The 21531-nt window shown below is 53.3% G+C and overlaps 1 protein-coding gene across 12 annotated transcripts in view; it reads left to right on the top strand.

Annotated features, from left to right (window-relative positions):
* The window catches only part of MTSS1 (MTSS I-BAR domain containing 1), a 169048-nt gene extending 147517 nt beyond the window's left edge, over nucleotides 1–21531 (top strand). For 6 of the 12 annotated variants that reach the window (XM_008255888.5, XM_008255887.5, XM_089336474.1 and 3 more), the window contains 9 exons: nucleotides 5820–5977; nucleotides 7087–7194; nucleotides 8435–8532; nucleotides 11777–11987; nucleotides 14159–14278; nucleotides 15106–15300; nucleotides 16267–16440; nucleotides 16739–16901; nucleotides 18656–21531. In XM_008255888.5, coding sequence (XP_008254110.1) covers nucleotides 5820–5977; nucleotides 7087–7194; nucleotides 8435–8532; nucleotides 11777–11987; nucleotides 14159–14278; nucleotides 15106–15300; nucleotides 16267–16440; nucleotides 16739–16901; nucleotides 18656–19356 — 1928 coding nt within the window. In that variant the 3' untranslated portion in view covers nucleotides 19357–21531. The remainder of the gene's footprint in view (nucleotides 1–5819; nucleotides 5978–7086; nucleotides 7195–8434; nucleotides 8533–11776; nucleotides 11988–14158; nucleotides 14279–15105; nucleotides 15301–16266; nucleotides 16441–16738; nucleotides 16902–18655) is intronic. The other 6 variants (XM_002710538.6, XM_002710537.6, XM_008255894.5 and 3 more) reach the window with 3 other exon arrangements.

The following is a 21531-nucleotide window of genomic DNA, read 5'->3' as shown; positions in this document are numbered from 1 at the left end:
AGCCCAGCCCTGCGTGCGCCAGTTTTCATCTTCCTGAGCCTCAGTTTCCCCACCTGTCGTTGGGGTTATTGATTCCTGCCTTGAATCTTTATGCCAATATTAAGGGGAGTGTAACTTTGGGGAAGTTGATATGGGATCTTCATTTCACTCCAGAAATCTCTGCCAGTTCTCGCTGCTTAATTAAGAAGAGCATTCCTTCCTCTTTGAGGATGCTGTCTGGGGCCATTCACCGGGCTTGGCCTCCGGAGCATTTTCTGCAAAGAGAATCATCCTAAGATTTCCCCCGGGGGACTCCTGGCATCAGAAGTCCCCAGCGTGAATACAATGGAGACCTGGAAAAAAAAGATTCTCAAGACCAGGGATGATTTAGATTTCACAGACCATGCCAAAAGCAATTTTTTTGCCCAGGAATTTTGTCTGGAAAGCTCATCTGAGGCATCCAAGTCCTCCCTTCTTTGGCTGCTTGGTGGTGCTGGAATTTGCTGGTTCTGAAGCTCTAGGCTGTTTAAGGGCATGAAGATTGAGGCCAGCGAGCAAATTCAGTGCCTCGTTGACTCGCAGATATTTGAGTTCCTGCTATCTCTAGGCAGGTGTCAGGAAATGCTGTCCTCAGCCGGCGCCGTGGCTCACTAGGCTAATCCTCCGCCTTGCAGCGCCGGCACACCGGGTTCGAGTCCTAGTCGGGGCGCTGGATTCTGTCCCGGTTGCCCCTCTTCCAGGCCAGCTCTCTGCTGTGGCCAGGGAGTGCAGTGGAGGCTGGCCCAAGTGCTTGGGCCCTCCACCCCATGGGAGACCAGGATAAGTACCTGGCTCCTGCCATCGGATCAGCGCAGTGTGCCGGCCGCAGTGGCCATTGGAGGGTGAACCAACAGCACAAGGAAGACCTTTCTCTCTATCTCTCTCTCACACTGTCCACTCTGCCTGTCCAAAAAAAAAAAGAAAGAAAAAAAAAGAAAATGCTGTCCTGAGCAAAAAATGTACGTGGTGTCTGCTTCCTGCCTCGTAGGGGAGACGGACATCAGTCCAGTAACTAGAGACACAGAGATGGAATTGTGGGAGGGCTAGGAAGGTTATGGATAAGGAGTTTCTGAAATCAAATCAGAGGGGAGTGGAGGAAGGCTTCCCTGACTCGGGCAGAGCCAGCCGAGCCTGTAGGGTGGACAGGCAGGTGGGGAGGCAGGAATGCATCTGTGCAGGCCCCGGAGGAGGAAAGGGAGGGAGGAGAGGAGGAGGGAGTGGGGTGAAATTGATGAAGGAAAGAGGTTTACTTTGGCTGATGGTTCTGGAGAGGCAAGGTCTGGGGCCCTCGTCTGGCAGAGCCTCTGCGTGGTACAGAGGATCACTGGGCAAGAGACAGGAAGCCCCTCAGGTGGAGCCCCCATTTACAACCACCAGGATCCAATGGGAGCTTCATCCTGACAACCCTCCCTAACCAGTCTCATCTCCCAGAGGGCCCAGCGCTAAATTCCAGAGTTGGATTAAGTTTCTGCCTTCTTTGTATCTCAAAATGGGGATTAAATCTCAATAGATTGAAGCCTTGGGGAGCCAAGGCCAAACCATAGTCCTCAGTGGGTGTGGGGGTATCAGAGGTGAACCTACCAGCACGGTCGGCCTTAAGTCTGTGTGGGAACAAGGCCCTCTTAACACAGCTGACGGGAGTAAAACAGATGGGTCTTGTACGTCGGCTCTCTGTATCCTTGGGTTCCATATCAGCAGATTCAACGAACCAAGGCTTGGGAACACTTGAAAAAAACTTGTCTGAACTTTTGCTTATTTATTTTAAAGGGAGAGAGAGAACAAGATCTCTTTCATCCACTGTTTCACGCCTCAAGTGCTCACAACATCTAGAGCTGGGCCAGGCTGAAGCCAGGAGCCTGGAACTCAATCTGGGTCTCCCACAGGGGTGGCAGGGACCCAAGGACTTGAGCCATCACCTGCTGCCCAGAGTGTGCATCTGTGGGAAGCTGGAATTGGAAGCAGAGGTGGGACTTGGACGAGGCATTCCCAGGTGGAAGGCAGGGCTCCCAAGAGGCATCTTAACTGTGGTGCCAAACTGTGTGTACTGAATGTGGACATTTTTTCTTGTCATTGTTCAGTAGACAACTACACTGACATTTTGTTAGGTATTAAAGTATACAGGAGAATGTGTGTAGATAATATGCAAATGTAATATCATTTTTTTAATTGACCGGAGCATCCAAGGATTTTGGTATCTGCAGGGGTCTTGGGACCAACCCCTCTCCCCAGTGAGTAGCTAGGGATGGCTGTGCTAAAACAGTGCCAGTACAACCCTAAATGTATAGAGAACTCAAGATTACTATGTCTTAAAACCATTATATCTATCTGGGACATGGAACAATTTCTTCCAGTTGCTTATTTAAATATAATTATATATTGTGTTAGTGCATTTAAAAAATAAACATTGTATTTTCAGGTTATGATATATCCTGAATGGAAATTTTTTTACTATAATTATGGTAATCATTACAGTTTATACTTATTTTAGCATACTGCAATTGGAACATTTTTAATGTAACATATGTATTTAAAATAATTTTGCTCGAATCACAGAATGACTTAAATTTGTGTTTATCAAATTAGATAACACTCAGTTCCATTTATTTTGCTTTTCTATGTAGATATATTTTTAAAAGTCAGTGTTACGGGTCTGGCACTGTGGCATAAAGTAAAGCCGCCGGGTAAAGCCGCCGCCTGCAGTGCCGGCATCCCATATGGGTGCCAGTTCGAGTCCCAGCTGCTCCACTTCCAATCCAGCTCTCTGCTATGGCCTGGGAAAGTCCTTGGTCCCCTGTACCCATGTGGGAGACCTGGAAGGGGCTCCTGACTCCTGACTTTGGATCCACTCAGCTCCAGCCATTGTTGCCATCTGGGGAGTGAACCAGCAGATGGGAGACTTTCTCTCTTTTTCTCTTTCTCTCTCTCTCTCTCTCTCTCTCTGCCTCTGCCTCTGCCTCTCAAATAAATAAATCTTAAAAAAAAAAAAGTGTTGGCTGGTGCCACGGCTCAATAGGCTAATCCTCTGCCTGCGGCGCTGGCACACTGGGTTCTAGTCCCGGTCGGGGTGCTGGATTCTGTCCCAGTTGCCCCTTTTCCAGGCCAGCTCTCTGCTGTGGCCCGGGAGGGCAGTGGAGGATGGCCCAAGTCCTTGGGCCCTGCACCTGCATGGGAGACCAGGAGGAAGCGCCTGGTTCCTGGCTTCAGATCAGCGCAGCGCACTGGCTACAATGCGCCAGCCATAGAGGCCACTTGGGGGGTGAACCAACAGAAAAAGGAAGACCTTTCTCTCTGCCTCTCTCTCTCTCACTGTCTAACTCTGCCTGTCAAAAAATAAAATAAAATTAAAATTAAAAAAAGTGTTATTAATGACAGGTGGGACATGTACCTTATAATTTGTATAAGGAAGTAAAAACACAAACTTATGATTTCTTACAATTAAAATGTTATAAGAAAAACCACTACTATCCTAATTGGAGCATATCCAAGCAGGTTCAGGTAAGCAAGAGTTTTAATCTTGCTTTAATCCAGAGTTAGGAACATGCTGATTGGGTCTGCAGCCGCCAGTGTTTTTTTATTAGACCATCAAGCAGGCAAGTGGGAGAGCAGCTGAGGGCCACGTGGCCGCGCCGTTCTGTGGGTGGCATCAAAGGAGTGGTGTTCACACAGTCCCAGAGCCCTGCTCCCCACGGCTTTGCGTCGTGCACACATTCAGCATGCGCACCTTCAGTTCTCCCAGCCAGGGTTTTAAAATAGAAAAAGAGAAAACCCCACAATGTTGCCCAGCCTCCACCCGGTGAGCTCGTGGCCTCAGGAGACAGGTGTCATTTGCCCCTGGCAAGTCCCCCAAGAAATGGGAGAGTCCTTTTGTAGCTGTTCTGTTCACTAAAAACTTGTGAGACCCGTGGCTCAGGTGGCACAGTTAATGCTGGGGTCAGGGGTGGGAGGCGGCTCTCTCTACATCCTTGCGAAGAAATTGAAGAAATGGGAGAGAGTAATCCTGGGAGGTGGATGGCGACTAGAGGGGAGACTGGGTGAGCAGGCCACCTTGAAAATGCGCTGAAACGGCTCAAATTGTACATAGAATGTCACTGCTGGGTAAAACGCCGGCATGGACTATACCGTTGTTATCCATGCCATTTGTCTATACTGGAGGAGTCACGGACACAGAGGTGCGTGCACCCTATTCCCTGGCTGTCCAAGGCATTTTCTAGAGTGTTCTTTGTGTATGATTTCCCTCTTAGGTGTTATCTTAGAGCTTGTTCCCTGCCTAGACAGTGGCTCTTCCTTACTAAAATCTGTCTGCCTTTTCCACTGCGATGTTCTTCAAGCCCGACCAGCCGACTTGCCCCAGATAGTGTTCTCATCTGCTCGTGGGAGGAAGCGGAGAATACTCGCTCACGCCCACACCCCGGGCACTGCCCCCGACCCTTTCTTTCTTCACACCACACAGTGCGTGGCAGTTCATGTCCTCTGTTCTTCAGGGGGCTAGGGGGCACCTGCTCAGGCCCCATCCTCGGAGGAGGAGGAAGTCACCATCAGCTGGAGACAGCGGGGCAGGGGCACAAGAAGTTCATGGTCAAGGCAATTGGGCTGTGTGGCCTCTGTTCCGTTCCATACGTTCCCTCTGTGACCTTGAAGTTTCTCGACTTCTCCATGGCCTGACCTCTGCTGAAACAAGCACAGCTTGGAGTGCCTAACTCCTAGGCCCCTTTCCAGACTCCACATTCTGTGTTTAGAACCATCAAAGACAGTTACGAAGCATTTGCTGTATACGCACAAGACATTGTGTGGAAGGGGGTGCTGGGAAAACCCTGCCCTGCAGGAGTTTAGAAATTCTGTATCTGGTCTCAGTGACGGCGTGGGGAGCCCAGTGTGGAGGTGTCTAGAGCTGGGGTCCCCTGCAGTCACCCTGTTGTCCCCACCCACGGGTCAGATTAGCAGTAGCTGCTCCCTCCAACGCAGGGCCTGCTTCTACAAAGGGCCAGATCGCCTTGGTTTTGGAGCTGTGGAGTCTGTGTCATACGTACTCTACTCCGCTGATGTAGCAAGAGCAGGTGTAGACAGGGTGTCGATGAATGGACATGGCTGTGTCCTCATAAAACTTTATTTACAAACACCATTTGTGGACACTGTTCTGCAGTTGTTAATGGGTTAACACTCTGTCTTCTCTTCTAGAATGGTTGCCCCACATATGCAGGGTCTGTGGGCGTGGCCAGACTCAGGTCTGCACCTGCAGAGATCTGACTGTGGGTCCTGTTGTTACTGGGCCTCCCCTCCCCCCAGGAGGAGCACTCAGATCCTCCTCTAGGGAGTTATCAGCTGCCAAGGATTTCCAGGGCCCCTTTGTCTGCAGGGACAGGAACTTCTGCCCACACAGAGGCTCTTTGATTGAGGTTGACTCCAGCAAAGCCAGCTGTGCCCATTTTTGGAAATGTCCCTAAGGGCCTCACCTTGTTCCTCCGTCCCTGAGCCTCTGGAGTGTTCCAGGCGGAAAGAATACTGTCTGGATGTGGCTCTCGGGCTTTGCTCTGTTGGCAGAAGGCCCTTGGGGTTGCACAAGGCAAGAAGTCAGCCCAGGAAATGTTCCTTGTCAGGAATAAACCAGCCGTGTGCCCTCTGGGTACTGGAAGTTGGAAATGTCTGGTCCTAGAATAACATCCACCTGAAGTCCTATTTGGGTATCAATAAATCATTTTAAGTCCTGGAAATGGGGTTTTGGCTCCAGCCAGGACCTGGGCAGCGCGGGCAGTTGTGCAGACTGGCAGCTCAGCGGCCGCACCTGGGCTCTGTCGTGTTTGCAGGGAGGGGTGATATCCAGCCCCAGCTGGACAGCGCGCTCCAGGACGTCAACGACAAGTACCTCTTGTTGGAAGAAACGGAGAAGCAGGCGGTGCGAAAAGCTTTGATCGAGGAGCGCGGCCGCTTCTGCACCTTCATCTCCATGCTGCGGCCCGTGATCGTAAGTGGTGGAAGGTTCCCGATGGCTTAAGCCGCCGTGTGGAGGAGGCTTCCCCTCCAGCCTGACCTATCCACACGGAGACACCGAGTGTCCGCTGTGCACCGGGAACCGTGATGCTGGGCCCGGGATTCTCCAAGCAGCTGATGGCTGTGCTGCCGGCTCCTTGTTCATGGTTCCTAGCGCACCTGTTCCACTTGGCTTTTTCTCCCCAAGTCACCGAGGCCTAGTGCAGCGGTTCTCAAAGTGGGGTCCCCAGGCCTGGAAACTCGTTAGAGATGCAGGTGCTCGAGCCTAACCCAGACCCGTGAAATCCAGAACTCGGGTGGAGACCCGGTGCCCTCTGCGGGGTTTTGAGACTGGCTAGAGGAGCCGAGCACCGTGGCATGACTGGGAGGCGAACACTGGAGGAGTGTCGGGGAGCGGGAGCAGCTTCAGTTATTTGCACACTGCAATGCAGCTTCTAACACAAGCTTTCGGCAGCTGCTAGGAGGCCCCAGCTCACTGCCCTGACTGGGGCCTGCCTTCGAGTTGTTCCCCCGAGTGTAGACTTTTTCCCTGGGTCGTGCTTGCCTAGGCCCATGGTCCCAGCTCAGGCCTTTGCTGAGTGAATGGAAGGTTTCTTCCATAGTTCCCTGCCCTGTCTTACTTGCCACTTGGTGGCAAAAAAAAAAAAAAAAAAAAAAAAAAAAAAAACAAGAAGGGGGCTGGTTAGCCCCTGTGGAGCACACATGCGTGAGTACTGGTGCAGAGATCGGGACAGAACATCTCGTGTCAGCCACTGAAGCCGAGCCACTGCGGAGTGGGGTCAGCACGTGGACGGGGCTGTTCGGTTAGACCACTGTGTGCAGTGGTAGTGTGGGCACCACCACGAGGCCCATGTGTGCACTCACCACTGTCTCCCATGCACAGATCACGCCACTGGGATGGGAGATTGGCTTATTTTTATTTTCCAAAAAAACCATTTTTCTAGTACCTTCAGCAGAGACCCGCTGGGTGCCTTTTGTGAAAAGTTAAAGGGGTTATACAGTGAGCCTAATAAAACCGGCTGGGGCAAGAGAGCGAGGTGAATCAGTCGTGATAATAACATGTTCTGAATTCCTTGCCTTCAGGAAGAAGAAATCTCAATGCTAGGGGAAATCACCCACCTTCAGACTATTTCGGAAGACCTCAAGAGCCTGACCATGGACCCCCACAAACTGCCGTCCTCCAGCGAACAGGTAGGAGTCCTGGGGTACGCACTCAGTGGGGAGCGAATCACAGGTAGATGGGCAAGGCCCCGATGTTTCCCCTCACCTTTTGCAGCATACGGTGAGCATCTCAGCCAGTACCCTGCGTGTTGGGTACTTTTCTAAGCCCTCTACGTAGCCCCATCTCCCCTATTATATTATGGACCGTTTACATAAGGAGGATGCTGGGGCACTGAGGTGAAGTCGCCCAACCAGGTTCATCTAGGTAGTGAGTGGTGCAGCTGGGGTGTGAACCAAGCCATCAAGGTCCAGAGCCCCCTGCCTTCTAGAAATAGACCCTCATGGGACCATGAGCCTGTGTGCTCTGGCTGGCACCGTCAGCTTCTCCATTTCTCCCCTTCCGGTGAACTAACACGTGAGGATCTCTCTTGTCTTACGAAAAGATGACTTTTAGAGTGCTCTATTCACTTGCTTTGTGTGATGTTACCACGACATCAAGAGGGAAGGGACGTATCTGGGGGGACAGTTGACGAATCCCATGCTGGCTTTAGCCCCTTGTGTGCAACTCTGGCCGCCTCCATTTGGGAAGAAGGTATATTTGGAGCCTGTCGTTCCTGTTCTGTGGAGCTGCTCTTACCAGGCCAGAGTGTCGTGCATCCATGGGGTAAACAGGCATGCCTGAGTGCCCGTATGTGAGCGGGAGCTGGCCCTTGGTCAAGCCGGGCAGACAGACACGGCAATCCTGGTGAACAGACTGCCTTGCTCTTGATCCTGTGGGGTTTTCAGGGTTCTAGTCCTGTTGGACAGGGCACAGTGACCAGTGAGTCTCCAGTGGTTAAATGCAAGATCCCCTGGCCCAGAAACCACCATCACCCCTGTGCTGCCACAGGACGGAAGTCTTATGGCCTTGGGCGTGATGGTTCCTCTGAGTTGTTAATCAGCCACTGTGATCATCTCTCTCTCTTTTTAACTGATATTTCATGGTTTTCCTTTCCTTCCCCGCCCCCGCAGCAAATCAGGAGTTTTACTTGTCTTGGATAAAGGGATTATGACATTGAAAGATTGGGAGTGTGGTTCTTAGATTTGAAAAAGTATTTTTTTTAAAACTTGGCAGTTTTGCTTTGATTCCCGCCCACCACGGTGGCAGCCTTTTGATGGTACGGTGGGCACTCGAATTATTTGGAATATTCTGGAATATTTTATGGTACGATTTCAGGAGTCCTGTTTCCCTCTCAGCACCTCACTCACCCAGCTGGCTCTGTCCCTGCAGGTGATTTTGGACTTGAAGGGTTCCGATTACAGCTGGTCGTATCAGACGCCGCCCTCTTCGCCCAGCACCACCATGTCCAGGAAGTCCAGCGTGTGCAGGTGAGTGAAGCCAGGCTCTGCTGCGCGATTTTCCCATGCTGCTGTGAGCCGCGGAGCCAATCTCTGTCCCCTAGAATGGCTCCTTTTAAGCAGGAAATGGTGAGATGATCGATAGCTCAAAGAACGCCATGGTCATCTCAATCCCATTCTTTGGTTTCTGCATGAATTTTGGATCAGAAAGAAACCTACATTAGGAGCAGTGCAGTGGTCCTGATGCTCCTTGGGATGCCCACATCCCGTATCCTGGTGTCTGGATTCAAGTCCTGTCTTCACTTCTGATCCAGCTTCCTGGTGGGCACCCTAGGAGCAGTCTGTGATGGCTCAAGCACTTGATTGAGTTCAAGGCTCCTGGCTTCCAGCTGGCCCAACCCCAACTGTTTTGGGCATTTGGGGAGTGAACCAGAGCATGGCAGGTGTCTCTCTCCTCTCAAATAAAATATGTAAATCTAAACAGAACCCATTAGCCCATAAACTGGTGGATGTAGCTTGCTTGCTCTCAGTTGCACTGTTAGGGGTTTTGTCATTTTATAAGATCTCATTTGATTTTTCTGCTCAGCAGTGAAAACTGAAAGAACTAATATAGGGTGCACACGGGGGTTCTTATCTGAGCTGATCTCACTGTTGCCAAAACAATTGTCCTCATTTCCCCCCAATTTTGTCTTGCGTTTCATAAAGTAAATGAAGTTCTTGCTTTGTCAGCCACCGTTACCACGACCGCCACCACCACTGTTAACTAATCCTATTCCCTGCTAAAGCACAGGCAGAATTATTTGGAATATTTCTACCAAATGCAAAATTGCTGTCTAGCAGTTTTCTTTCAGAAAGACATTCTTGGCTTGCTGACTGGGAAAGTTTTTTTTTTAAGATTTATTTATTTGAAAGTCAGAGTGACAGCCACACACACACATACATCTTTTTTTTTTTTTTAAGATTTATTTTATTTATTTGAAAGCTTTACAGAGAGAGGTAGAGGCAGAGAGAGAGAGAGAATGGTCTTCCATCCATTGGTTCACTCCCCAAATGGCCACAATGGCCAGAGCTGAGCCAGTCTGAAGCCAGGAGCCAGGAGCTTCTTCTGGGTCTCCCATGGAGGTACAGTGTCCCAAGGACTCAGGCCACCCTCTGCTGCTTTCCCAGGCACGTTAGCGGGGAGCTGGATCAGAAGTGGAGCAGCCGGGACTCAAACCGGCACACATATGGCCGGGGCTTTTACTTGCTGTGCCACAGTGCCAGCCCGGAAAGAGAGAAAGAGGTCTTTCATCAGCTGGTTTACTTCCCAGATGGCCACAATGGCCAGGGCTGGGCCAGGCTTAAGCTAGGAGCCTGCAACTCATCTGGGGCTCCCACGTAGGTGGCAGGGCTGAAGTCCTTGGGCATCTTCCGCTGCCTGCCCTGGCATATTAACAGGAAGATGGATTGGAAATAGAGCAACCAGGGCGCAAAGCGGCACAGCCTAACACCCCCCCCCCACAACAGCTCCCTTTCTTGATAGATGGAAACAGCATCGTGTATCATCTTTCTTGGAATACTATTCCTGCTAATATTTGTCTTTGACCTTTGGAAGCCTAATGAATACAAGCTTCCTGTGAATTGGCGCTGAGAGGAGGAGCGGGAGGTGCCGCCAGGTCTGTTTATGGCGGTGTCTGTACACAGAGTGCACGTTTCCTCTCGCACTCCGGCTTGTGCAGTAGATACTGAGCAGGATCCTTCAGGTGCTACCTCTTGGTGCTGGCGCTGCCACGCTGGTGAAATCCCATATTGGAGCGCTGGTTCAGCCCGGCCCAGCCCCGGCCATTGTGGCCATCTGGGGAGTGACCCAGCCGATGGAAGACCTTTCTATCCCCCTCTCTCTGTCACTCTGCCTTAAAAGAAGATGGTTTGATGTCCTGTGCCTTGAAGATGAGGGTTAGTTTCTCGTCACCTTTCATGGACTTAATGTGTGTTGGGTGTAGATGACAAATCTTTTTTTTTTTCCCCTTGTAGCCCCCAAAATTGCTCTTACTAGCAGGGGTGTTTTTTTCTTCTTTATAGCCTTAGTTTGAGTAGAAAACCCTGTTGCCCCGTTAGTGTCAGCTATGAGCTGGCTGGAGTGGAGTTGCTGGGAGCGACTGTCGGTCCCCAGATGCCCTCTTCCGGCCACTTGGGGGAAAAAGCAAAAATCAGGATGATTGTCCCGGAATGGGGGGGGAGGGGCGGTTAGTGATTTCCTCCCGTGCGTTTGAACACGTGCAGCAAGTTGTTGTAATGTAGAACAGACACACAGCCCTTGGCTATGTTATAACTGCCACGATTTGCAAAAACACAATGCCCAAAGGGTTAGAAGCAGAAACCACAAACTTTCAGTCCCAGACTGGGTTGTTTATTTCTCCTTTCGGCTGCTGCTCTGGGACTCTGTTCAGTTTTCTGGTTTTCATAAGCCGAGTTATATACAGAGTGTGGAGCACATGTCTTACAAGTGGAGCTGGAGTGCGGGCAGAACAGCCGGGGGGCGGGGGCGGGGGCGGGGTGCGAGTTGTTTTTCGACAGCCTGCTACGGTTCCTCTTGTCTGGAAGCAAACAGCTTCCCGTGGATTGCCTTTGGTTGCCCCAAAGCTGCCGGCCCCTTACCAGGTGTGCCTAGTGCCAGGCCCACGTTTTAGCAGAGAAACACCTGGGGTCATGGTAAAGCCACAGAGGCATCGGATCCAACAGGCGCCCAGAGACGCACTGAGCGGATTGGCTGATTCTTTACAGTGGCCTTGGCCAGGCTCGCCCAGGGCATGGCCGCCTTGGGAGGTCATCCCTGTGGTTGGCTTTGCTGACCTCGGTCATTGCACCCACTCCGTCCATCGGGGGACACCCTGACCAGCTTTGGTGGGTTTTGCTCCAGGGTCATGGTTTTGCAAGCAGATGAGCAGACAGGTCCGTGCCATCTGTCTTCATGTCACGGACAGCTGCTCCCCTGCTTCAGCGGTGGGTGCAAATGGCAGAGTGGGCAGCCCTTGACTTTTTCCAATCCCACCTGCAGTCCTGAGGGTGCCGCACCGCACCGTCAGGGACCTGAGTTCCAGCTCTCTCTTGCTCATCCGAACAAACCTGTGGTTCACTAGCCCGAAAATGCAGTGTTTTCTGGTCTGTGCTGCTTCTCTGAGGCCGAGAGCTGACTGCATTGTTCCTCCTCCTTCACCCTCTATTGTCCGGTCCACTCCTTCTCACCACTGTCCTCCTGTCTTTCCCCTGGTGCCCCTCTGCTTGGCGCCCACAGCAGCCTCAACAGTGTCAACAGTAGCGACAGCCGGTCCAGCGGCTCCCACTCGCACTCGCCCAGCTCGCATTACCGCTACCGCAGCTCCAACCTGGCGCAGCAGGCCCCCGTGAGGCTGTCCAGCGTGTCCTCCCATGACTCAGGGTTCATATCCCAGGACGCCTTCCAGTCCAAGTCGCCATCCCCCATGCCGCCGGAGGCCCCCAACCAGGTAAGTGTGCCCTGGCCGAAGGACTGTGGCCTGGACAGCCCCGTGTCTCCTAACTTGAGACAACCTCAGGTGTAATGTGTTCTTCCCCAAAGAGGGCCGTGCTGCAAGTCGGGTTTGCAGTGCATCCCTGTGGTGGTAGTGGCTGTGACTGCGCTGATGGGGGAGCTCCCACGCAAGTGAGGCCGGTGTGGCCCCGTCCCTGCCAGGCTTAGGCGCTCATTCACGGGAAATGGCGCAGTGGGGATGTCCCCTCTCCCCCATCTCGGGATCTCCCCGAGCGGCTGGGGTCCCAGCGTTGCATAGTGGTTCATACTCTCAGCTTCCCTCTCTCAATTCATGTTGAGCCTGAACCCAAATCACCAGACCCTGTTTGGTGGCAGTTTGCGGTGTGGAGTTGGATGGTGCTAGGTCCAGCCCCGCCCGTACTCCCAGCTGTAGCAGAAAGCGGGAGCTGGGCCCGGCATCGAAGCACCTGTCATGCCTCCTGGTGTGTCTGTGACACCACTCTGTCCTCCCTTAGGACTGTGAGTTGTTGGCCTGGGGCTTAACCATTAAGCAGCACCACATAGAGAAAGTAAAGAACTGTGCCCCACAGCGCCACCTGCTGGGGAAGCAAAGCCAAGGCGTCATGTTATCTCCTGGCTCAGAGCTCCTTCTGGCATTTTTCGGCATCCTGGGTGGACTGTGGCATCAGCCTCTTCCTTGGCTAGAGACTCACTTTCACGTGGAAGCCCTCGAGCCGGGCGACACTCCCTGGTTTTCACGTGCTTGTCCCAGCTGGTGCTTTGACGGTGTCTCAAGCGACCCTACCCCGCCGCCCGCCTTGCTGTGTGCTTCACTAAACCTCACTAAACCTTCCCTGCTGCAGCTCGCAAGCGGAGCGGAGTGGTCGGCAGAGCAGGAACCTGCTGTTCCTCAAAGCCTGTTCTAACGCGCGGCCACGTCTGGGTTTGACAAATTAACATTGTGCGCCGCACCCCTTCCTCCCAAAGACAGTGGCCAGACCGCCTTAGTGATCCCCAGGGAAGCAGAAGGGGACCTGCTGGGATTTCCTGAAATCCCAGAAGTCCATGCCCAAGAGAGCCCGGGCTGGCGACTCCAGGGTGTTTTCCAGAAGCCTGGGGATGCTGCAGAACTGAGTGGAGAATGCATTTATTTATTGATTGATTTTTAAAGAAAGCACTATAGCTGCTTGTAATTATAAAGGAGAGGGGCAGTGACATCCCCTCTATTTTAAGGGTGGAGGAAGGGAGCGCCAGGCCCCCTCACCTCCCCCCTCACCCGGCTCAGCGGCGGCCAAGGGATGGAATTTGTTTCAGCTGCTCCCGTCTACTCTCTTCAAGTCCTGGCTTTCCTGAGAGCCGTTCTCTCAGGCTCCGTAGGAACACTGAGCAGAAGCCCAAAAGCTGTGCACCTGCAGGCCGGGCTCCTGCTCCTCCTTTCCAGTCCAACTTCTCAGGTTAGAGGAACGGAAATCACCAGTGCTGGGGGGCGACTGTAACAATGTATAGTCAGGTTAGCTCCACACAACACATATTCACCACTTAGTGAGCTTTAGTGCCCTCCCATTGATCCCCACTGAAACCATCCTAAACACGAAGAAAACACTGAGATTTAGCAAGCGTGACGTGTGCAGTGCCTCCCCAGGAAGCAGCAGACACGGGACTTGCACCCAGCCTTCAGACTGTCCAAGAATTTGAGCCCACGCCCAGGGCCAGCCCGTGCAGGTGCGCGAGGGCCGCCACAGGCCAGGCTTGGTGACAACAGTCGTGCACGGATCTGTTCCTTGGGGAGTCCCCACGCTCACGGGGCCACGTGGACATGGCTAACATCACTCACGGGACCATATAAAATGAGCACCTTAAAAACGAGCCCGCTCGGGATCTACGGAATTTTTGCGGCTGGCCTGAGGTTGCCCTGGCAGGGCCAGACCCAGTGGTGTCGCCCGCGGGCTGGGTCCTCGCTGCTGCTCCAGGGCTTGACAGCGTCTGTGTGGCTGCGACTCGGGGGGACAATAACCCTAACACTCTGCTTCTCTCATCTTCCCTCTCCCGTGTCGGTGTCTTTCTCTCTGCCTGCCCCGCCCCGCCCCGCGCCTGTCTGTTTCCTCCCCTGTGTGTGCTTCGGCTTCTGTTCCCGGTGCGCCCGTGCGGCCCCCTGCCCCACTGCAGAACTCGTCCAGCTCGGCCTCCTCAGAAGCCTCGGAAACCTGCCAGTCAGTGAGCGAGTGCAGCTCCCCGACCTCGGTCAGCTCGGGCTCCACCATGGGGGCCTGGGCGTCCACCGAGAAGGTGACCGCGCGCGCACGCGGGGCGGCCCCGCTCCCGACACTCAGCACCTGCAGCCAGCGTGGGCCCTTCTGGGGACTGGGGGGCGGGGGCGGGCCAGGACGGAGGGCTGGGGAGCGCTGGCCGTGCATCCTCCTGAGGGAGAGGAGGGGTATGGGGAACTTGGAGGTGTGAAGGCTCCCCCCCAGATCAGGCGTTGTGTGCTCATCCACCTGCTGCCCTACCTCAGCCAGCCCACCGGCTGTGGCGTCTCACCGTGTCGGGCTGTGCGCTCCTCTGCCTTTTAGATCGCACCCCCCCCCCCCATGCCCACCCTTGATTGCGAATCTGTTCCCGAACAATCTCCTTGATTTTTGGAAACCTAGAATGAACAGATTGATTTGAAGATGCTTCCGGATTTTTGAATTTGCCTCACGAGATGAGCAAATCGATTGCTTTTGTTCGTTTAATAGCAAGGAGTCTTAAGAATGTTGGTGGAAAATGAGTATGATGACAAATGTATGCACTGGGCTTGGTGCCCAAAGAAACTTTTTGTTTTCATTCCACTTTCCTGAACGCTTTGAAGTTGGCTCTCCCTAAGAGAGCCACAGAGCAATTTCCAAACCGCTCTAAAATTCCAATCAAGGATTTCCTCGGCACCCCCGTGCCCGCCTGCCCTGCACCCTGGCTCCCCCTCTCGCATTCCAGCCCATCCCCGAGCACCTTTGTTCCACGTATAAATATTCAGGGTTCCCCTCCCTCGAATGTCAACGCCATCTTATATCTCCGCACTCATCCTGTTGTATTAATTTTTTTTTCCCTTTTCTTCCCTCATTTTGTTTTGTTTCCAGTTGTCTAACGGGTTTTCTCACTGTAGTTTGTCCAGTGAGTCCCATGTGGGGCCCGTGGGCGCAGGCCTTTTCCCTCCCTGCCTGCCCGCCTCCCGGCTGCTGCCCCGGGTCACCTCTGTCCACCTTCCAGACTACGCTCATTATCACACCATTGGGCCCGGCATGTTCCCGTCATCTCAGATCCCTAGCTGGAAGGTTTGTGTCTCTCCTCCCTCCCACCTCTCCCCTCACAGCCTGTGCTCCTCCCTCTTCTGTTCCCCCGCCCTCCCCCAGCCCTCCCTCCCGCCCCCTACCTCTCACACTCTGCCTTCTTCCCCATAACGCCTCTCCCTCCATAAATTCCCACTGGGGACAACCAAACAGCAGCCAGCAGCTCCAGAACCTGTTGCCCACGGAGTGTGGGACGGGGGAAGTCTTCCTGTGGGGAGCTCTGGTCAACCCTGATAGGCAGCAGGCCCAGTGTGCACTGCAAAGGGCGTCGGGTCCAAGTTCAAAGGCCCGGTTCTGCAGCGAGATGAAGTCCGGGGGCCGCTCGAGGGGGTCGCATCATCAGAGAACCTGTACTGCCCTCTGCCACCGTGTTCTACAAACTTCTGTTAGCAGGTCACGGTAGCAGAACCGGAACCCCAAATGGGTCTTGGAAGACCCTGTTTTATGCATGCAGACTTGCAGTTTTGATTGTTTGCATTAAAATGCACTTACTTTGATAGACAGTTTTAAAACGATCTTCTGGCGGGTTCTGTTGGTGCACCTCTTCAGAGGCCTTAAGGCCACTCCCCTGAGTGGAGGTTCAACGCAGGGAGGGTGGCTGACATTGCTCTAGTGCCCCCTGGTGGCCACTCCTGTAACGGGAATCCCTTAGCCGGCTCTGGGGCCTGTGGTTCCTTAGACAGAAGGGTGGAGCCGGTCTCTAGGACCTGTGCCTGGTGCCACAGCCCGTGTGAGGTGCTGGTGACTAGGAGTCTCCTGCTGCCTGCCTGGTTATTGAGGGCTCTTAATCTTCAGGCAGCAGTGAGGAAAAGTCCCCCGGGGGCCCCCAAGGGTTCTTCCACCTCCTGCCTTTGGAGCTGGGTGAGCGCGCGCAGAGAGAGCATCCCTCCGAGAAGCCGCCCTGACATGGGCGGCCGAGGCCCTGGCTGCTGACCGTCTTGTTCTGCTCAGGACTGGGCCAAGCCAGGCCCCTACGACCAGCCCCTGGTGAACACGCTGCAGCGCCGCAAGGAGAAGCGTGAGCCAGACTCCAATGGAGGAGGGCCCGCCGGTGCGGGCGGCCCGCCGGCGGCTGCGGACGAGGCCCAGAGACCGCGCCGCATGACCGTGTCGGCTGCCAGCAGGGTGACGTGTTCTCTGTTGCTGGTGGGGGGCCGGGGCAGCTGCAGGGACCTAGGTGCCGTTCGTCCATTTTCTGCTCTACAGCCTGTAGAAGACCCTTGGGGAAAGCCTTAAATGGGGAATCAGACATGTAGAACTTTCTAGAACTTTGGGTCAGGCCCAAGCAAGGCAGGAGCACCCTGGGCTATTGACCCGTGGTGCTCCCGGGGGCAGGGTAGGGCTGTTGGCGGATGGTTCCGGGAGTCTCACACCAGGGGTCTCACGGCTGGGGGCTCCTCTGTGTCCCTTCCTGTAACCGCAGCCTGGTGAGGAGATGGAAGCTTGCGAGGAGCTGGCCCTCGCCCTGTCGCGCGGCCTCCAGCTGGACACCCAGAGGAGCAGCCGGGACTCCCTGCAGTGCTCCAGCGGCTACAGCACCCAGACGACCACGCCGTGCTGCTCCGAGGACACCATCCCCTCCCAAGGTACGAGGCGGCCTGGGGCTCGCGGCCAGGCTTTCCCGGCAGTGCCCGGTGAGGAGGCAGGAAAGCCTGTGCGTTGGGACTGCTTAGCCCAGGTGGGCTTCAGAACCATCAGGGAACCTGGACCTGGAGAGCGGACCTGGAGGTTTCTGGTAGCTGTCGTGGGAGAGAGGGGCATGGACTTCCGCTGCTGCTCTCATTTGTCACCATCAGGGTGATATGGTGGCCACCAGCTGGAACTGGGAAGTAGGCTGTTGACAGCAGTGACTCCATTTTTGTTTCTCATCACTTTGTGCTAAGTACTTTCCCATTGAACTTTCTCAACCCTTATGGGACATTTTTTTTTTTATCTGAAAGACAAGGAGAGGCATAGGGAGAGAGACTGACAGATCTTTAGTCCGTTGGTTCACTCCCCAAATGGCCACACATCCAGGTCTGGGCCAGGCCAAAACCAGGTGCCAAGAACTCCATCCTGGTGTACCACGTGGGTGGCAGGGGCCCAGGCACTTGGCCCTTCCCCACTGCCTTCCCAGGCACAATAGCAGGAAGCTGGCTCGGAAGCAGAGCAGCTAGGACACAGTGTGCCAGCATCGCAGGAAGCAGCTTAACCCACTGTGCCACAGTGCTGGCCTCTGGGAATAAGTTTGTTCATCCCATTTACAGCTACGGACATTGGCGCTCAGGAGTTTGTCAGTTAGAGGTGGAGTCGGATCCTAAGGTTTGTTAGAGTCTACCCCACAGGCTCTTAAGACAGTGAGTCGCCCTAGAGGGTGACCTTGTTCTCTGGGGGCTGCTTGGTGACATGTGGAGGACTGGAGGGGCTGCACATGGAAGGTGGAGGCCAAGGACACCAGCGGGCACCCTGTGAGGCCCAGGACAGCCCCCAGCGCCCCCCGCAGAGGGTCACCAGAGTTCTGCAGTTGAGAAGCAACACCATAATACAATGTTTGATGTGCGCTTCCCCCACCCCGGGTCACCTGGAGATGAGTGCTTGGCCATTTTCTTGGGAGTAAATGAGCACAGGTCCCGGATGGAACCCATCCTTCTCCCTTGTCTTCAGGGATTCTCTGCCAGTAGCTCTGGGTTTTGTTTTCTTTTGTTTTAGATTTATTTACATACTTGAAAGTCAGAGTTAGAGAGAGTGAGAGAGCGAGCACACTTCCATCTGCTGGCTCACCCCCCCCCCCCAGATGGCCTCAATGGCCAGGGCTGGGCCAGGCTGAAGCCAGGAGCTTCATCCTGGTTTCCCAGCGTGAGTGCAGGAGCCCAGGCACTTGGGCCGTCTTCCACTGCTTTCCCAGGCCATAGCAGGGAGGTGCTGGGGAAGTCGGGCAGCCAGGACCTGAACCATTGCCCACATGGGATGCTGGCATCTCAGGCAGCCCTCTCCGCCGCACCACAGTGTCGGCCCCTGCTCCATTCCTTTCTGGCCCTCAATTACATATCAGGGAGATGATGGGGCCCGTGCTCGTGGGACTGGATTTTTCTCCACGTTGAGCTCTGGACTGGAAGGTTTGTAGAATCTCTGTCCTCTGCCATCCTCTGTGCCCAGAGCCACTGGGAGGTCTGGCACTTCCACAGCCTTCCTCACTCCATGGTGGTGCTCAGGGCACGTTCACAAGGAAAGCAGAGAGGGGACAGCACGGAGGGCTGGGGCGGCCGGGGAGGAGCGTGTGTGTGTTGTGCCCTCCCCTCTCCCACCGAGGCATCAGAAAGCTAAGCCCGTGCCTGGATGTGTCTGACCGCCCTGCCATCAGTTTCAGATTACGATTATTTCTCCGGAAGTGGCGACCAGGAGGCTGAGCAGCAGGAGTTCGACAAATCCTCCACGATTCCGAGAAACAGTGACATCAGCCAGTCCTACCGACGCATGTTCCAAGCCAAGCGCCCCGCCTCCACTGCCGGCCTCCCTACCACTCTCGGACCTGCCATGGTCACCCCAGGGGTAGCCACCATCCGACGGACGCCTTCCACCAAGCCTTCTGTCCGCCGGGGCACCATTGGAGCTGGGCCCATCCCCATCAAGACACCAGTGATTCCTGTCAAAACCCCCACTGTCCCAGACCTGCCGGGGGTGCTGCCAGCACCCCCAGATGGGCTGGAGGAGCGCGGGGAGCACAGCCCCGAGTCACCATCCGCGGGCGAGGGCCCCCAGGGTGGCCCCAATGCGCCCACCTCCATGTGGAGCGGCCAGGCCTCGGTCAACCCTCCACTTCCAGGCCCAAAGCCCAGTATCCCCGAGGAGCACAGACCGGCGATTCCGGAAAGCGAGGCCGAAGACCAGGAGAGGGATCCCCCAAGTGCCACGGTCTCCCCAGGCCAGGGCGCAGAGAGTGACCCTGCAGAGCTGAGCCCGAGAGAGACTCCGCAAGGAGAAGATATGCTGAACGCCATCCGCAGGGGCGTGAAGCTGAAGAAGACGACGACGAACGATCGCTCGGCCCCCCGCTTCTCGTAGGCGCTCTTAGGCTCGCAGGGAGGGGTGAACTCTTTCATGAATACAAGCCTAATTTGTCTTGATCCATTCCAATCTATAATCAAACAAGATATTTTGTAGGCAACTCAGAATACAGCTCTTTTGAAAGTACCCGACATCTTTAGATAAGAATTAAAAGCAACATATGTAACTGACATAATCTTGATCTTTTAATTTGTAAATATTGACAGTTTTCTTTCTGCACATTTTAATCTTAGTTTCCCTTTTGATTTTTCTGAAGGTGCCAAATTCCATTTAACTTTTTTACAAGTCTTTGTAAAATTTTAAATGCATACGGGGGAGGGGTGGTTGGGGCAGGGGAACCAATAAGTAGTTAATTTCAGAAAAGGATTAATATACTCGGCTCTTTCTTCTTTTTCTTTTCCCTGTAAGCTTTTGTAGATGCATTGTAATAGTCTAGCTTAGAAGCAAACTCGAGTTATTTTAATGTACAAACAAAATGGCTAAGGGGACGCGTCCCCACCTACCATGCGCCGTTCTGGATGGCAAGAGCAGGAGGAGCGATGACGAGCAGCACAGACAGGAGCAAATCTGGAAAAGGTAGCCTGTTGGGATTGGGGGGAGGGCCGTGGGAGGGGCACACTGTCAACATAGCCGATCCCGTTCCATTTAAACCGTAGCCTCGTAGCTTGACTTTCTAGTAGCTTTCATGGTAAATGCATCCAAATAAGCCATACTGGATTGCCGTGTTTGTTTCTGTAGGGTGTTTAAGGACTCTGTTCCGCCACGCTTCCTCCCACCCCGCACACAGCACCCACCTCGTCCCCAGCATGCCGCGCCGCCGGGTACACGTAGTCCCCCGCCCCCCACTTCAGTTCCTCCTCTGCTGTACTCACTTTCACGGAATCACACATCCAAAAGGGTAAGGCAGTTTAAAACCACGAAGACACTTACACAAACGAGAGCAGGGAATTCTTAGATAGAGTAAATGCCTTTACTTAGCTGTGCCCAGCAGGCTGGGTGCATTGAAAAGCCCAAATATTAAAAAAAAAAAAAAAAAAAGAAAAGAAAAAAAAAGAACAAAGAACTCAAGCGGATTTAACAAGGGTAGCCAGCGTGGAGTCCGGCCACTGGCCAGTGTGCTTACGAACCTGGGGGCTTGTTTTTCGTACCTTCCTCTGAAGGGATGGCAGTTAGTTGGCTTCATACTACACACTGAAGACAGGATTGATTTATCATCACTGGGAATCCACCCATGATCCCGTCTGGGTTGTTTTGGTTGTTGTTGCTGTACTCTAGGTAATTTTTTTTTTTTTTTGGAATGGAGTTGTCTTTTCTTCTTTAAGTGGAAATCTGTTATAATGCCCATCCCCAAGTCAACAGAGATCTGTAGGTTTAAAGGGGCCCTGCGTGGAGCAGCTGAGAGTTTGGAAAGCGAGCATGCCCCCTGCCGGTTTCTGTTGGCTCTGATTGTCACTGACATCATCTTGTGCTTTCCACATCACTCACTGGACGCGAGAGGCACGCACCTGTACAGCCGTCGTTCTGTATAGTAACGCTTAACCTGCTGTGATTGCTCAAGGGCATTTTCTGTTCCGGCTTTAAAGCAAAGGCATGATTATTAGGAACTATTTAAGCGTTTTTTTCTTTGAAAAACAAGCTCCTTTACAGACTATAAGCAACAGTAGTGCCTGTGGTGTAGCCCGCCAATCTTGATGACTGAAAGTAGCTGATGCATTGTGCATATGATGCTGGAGGTGGTTTCTGCAGAAGCAGAAATCGCCGCAAGGTAATTACAATCGGTAAAAGTGGTATTTTAAACCTTTGGAATAAATGGATGTAACTGTACCTTGGTACAGCTTCTCACTTGTTTAGTTTTTAAACGTTAGTATAATCTGAATAAATTTAATATAAAATGTTGCCAAATTCAATGTAGAAAGAATGTGACGAAACACCTTGGGTAGTTCTGTTTGTGTTTTTGCATATTGTAAAAGCAGTGTCACAGCTGAAAATAAAGAGATCCTTTCTAAAGGTAAATTATTGTGGTTTAGTTGCTAGTTTGTACTGAGAGTTGACCTCTCCCTGTGCAGTTTTTTGTTCTGAACTTGTATAAATAACGATTGTGTACTGTGTCTCCCTTCTACATTGTAACAATTGCTTCAGCCTACATAAATAAAGAACCACTAGAAAAAGAAA

The sequence above is a fragment of the Oryctolagus cuniculus genome, chromosome 6 (assembly GCF_051225735.1).
Source record: "Oryctolagus cuniculus isolate XC-2025 breed Fujian yellow rabbit chromosome 6, ASM5122573v1, whole genome shotgun sequence".
Taxonomy (NCBI): Eukaryota; Metazoa; Chordata; class Mammalia; order Lagomorpha; family Leporidae; genus Oryctolagus; species Oryctolagus cuniculus.
Note: the sequence above shows the minus strand (reverse complement) of the source record. Positions and strands in the feature narration are given on the sequence as shown.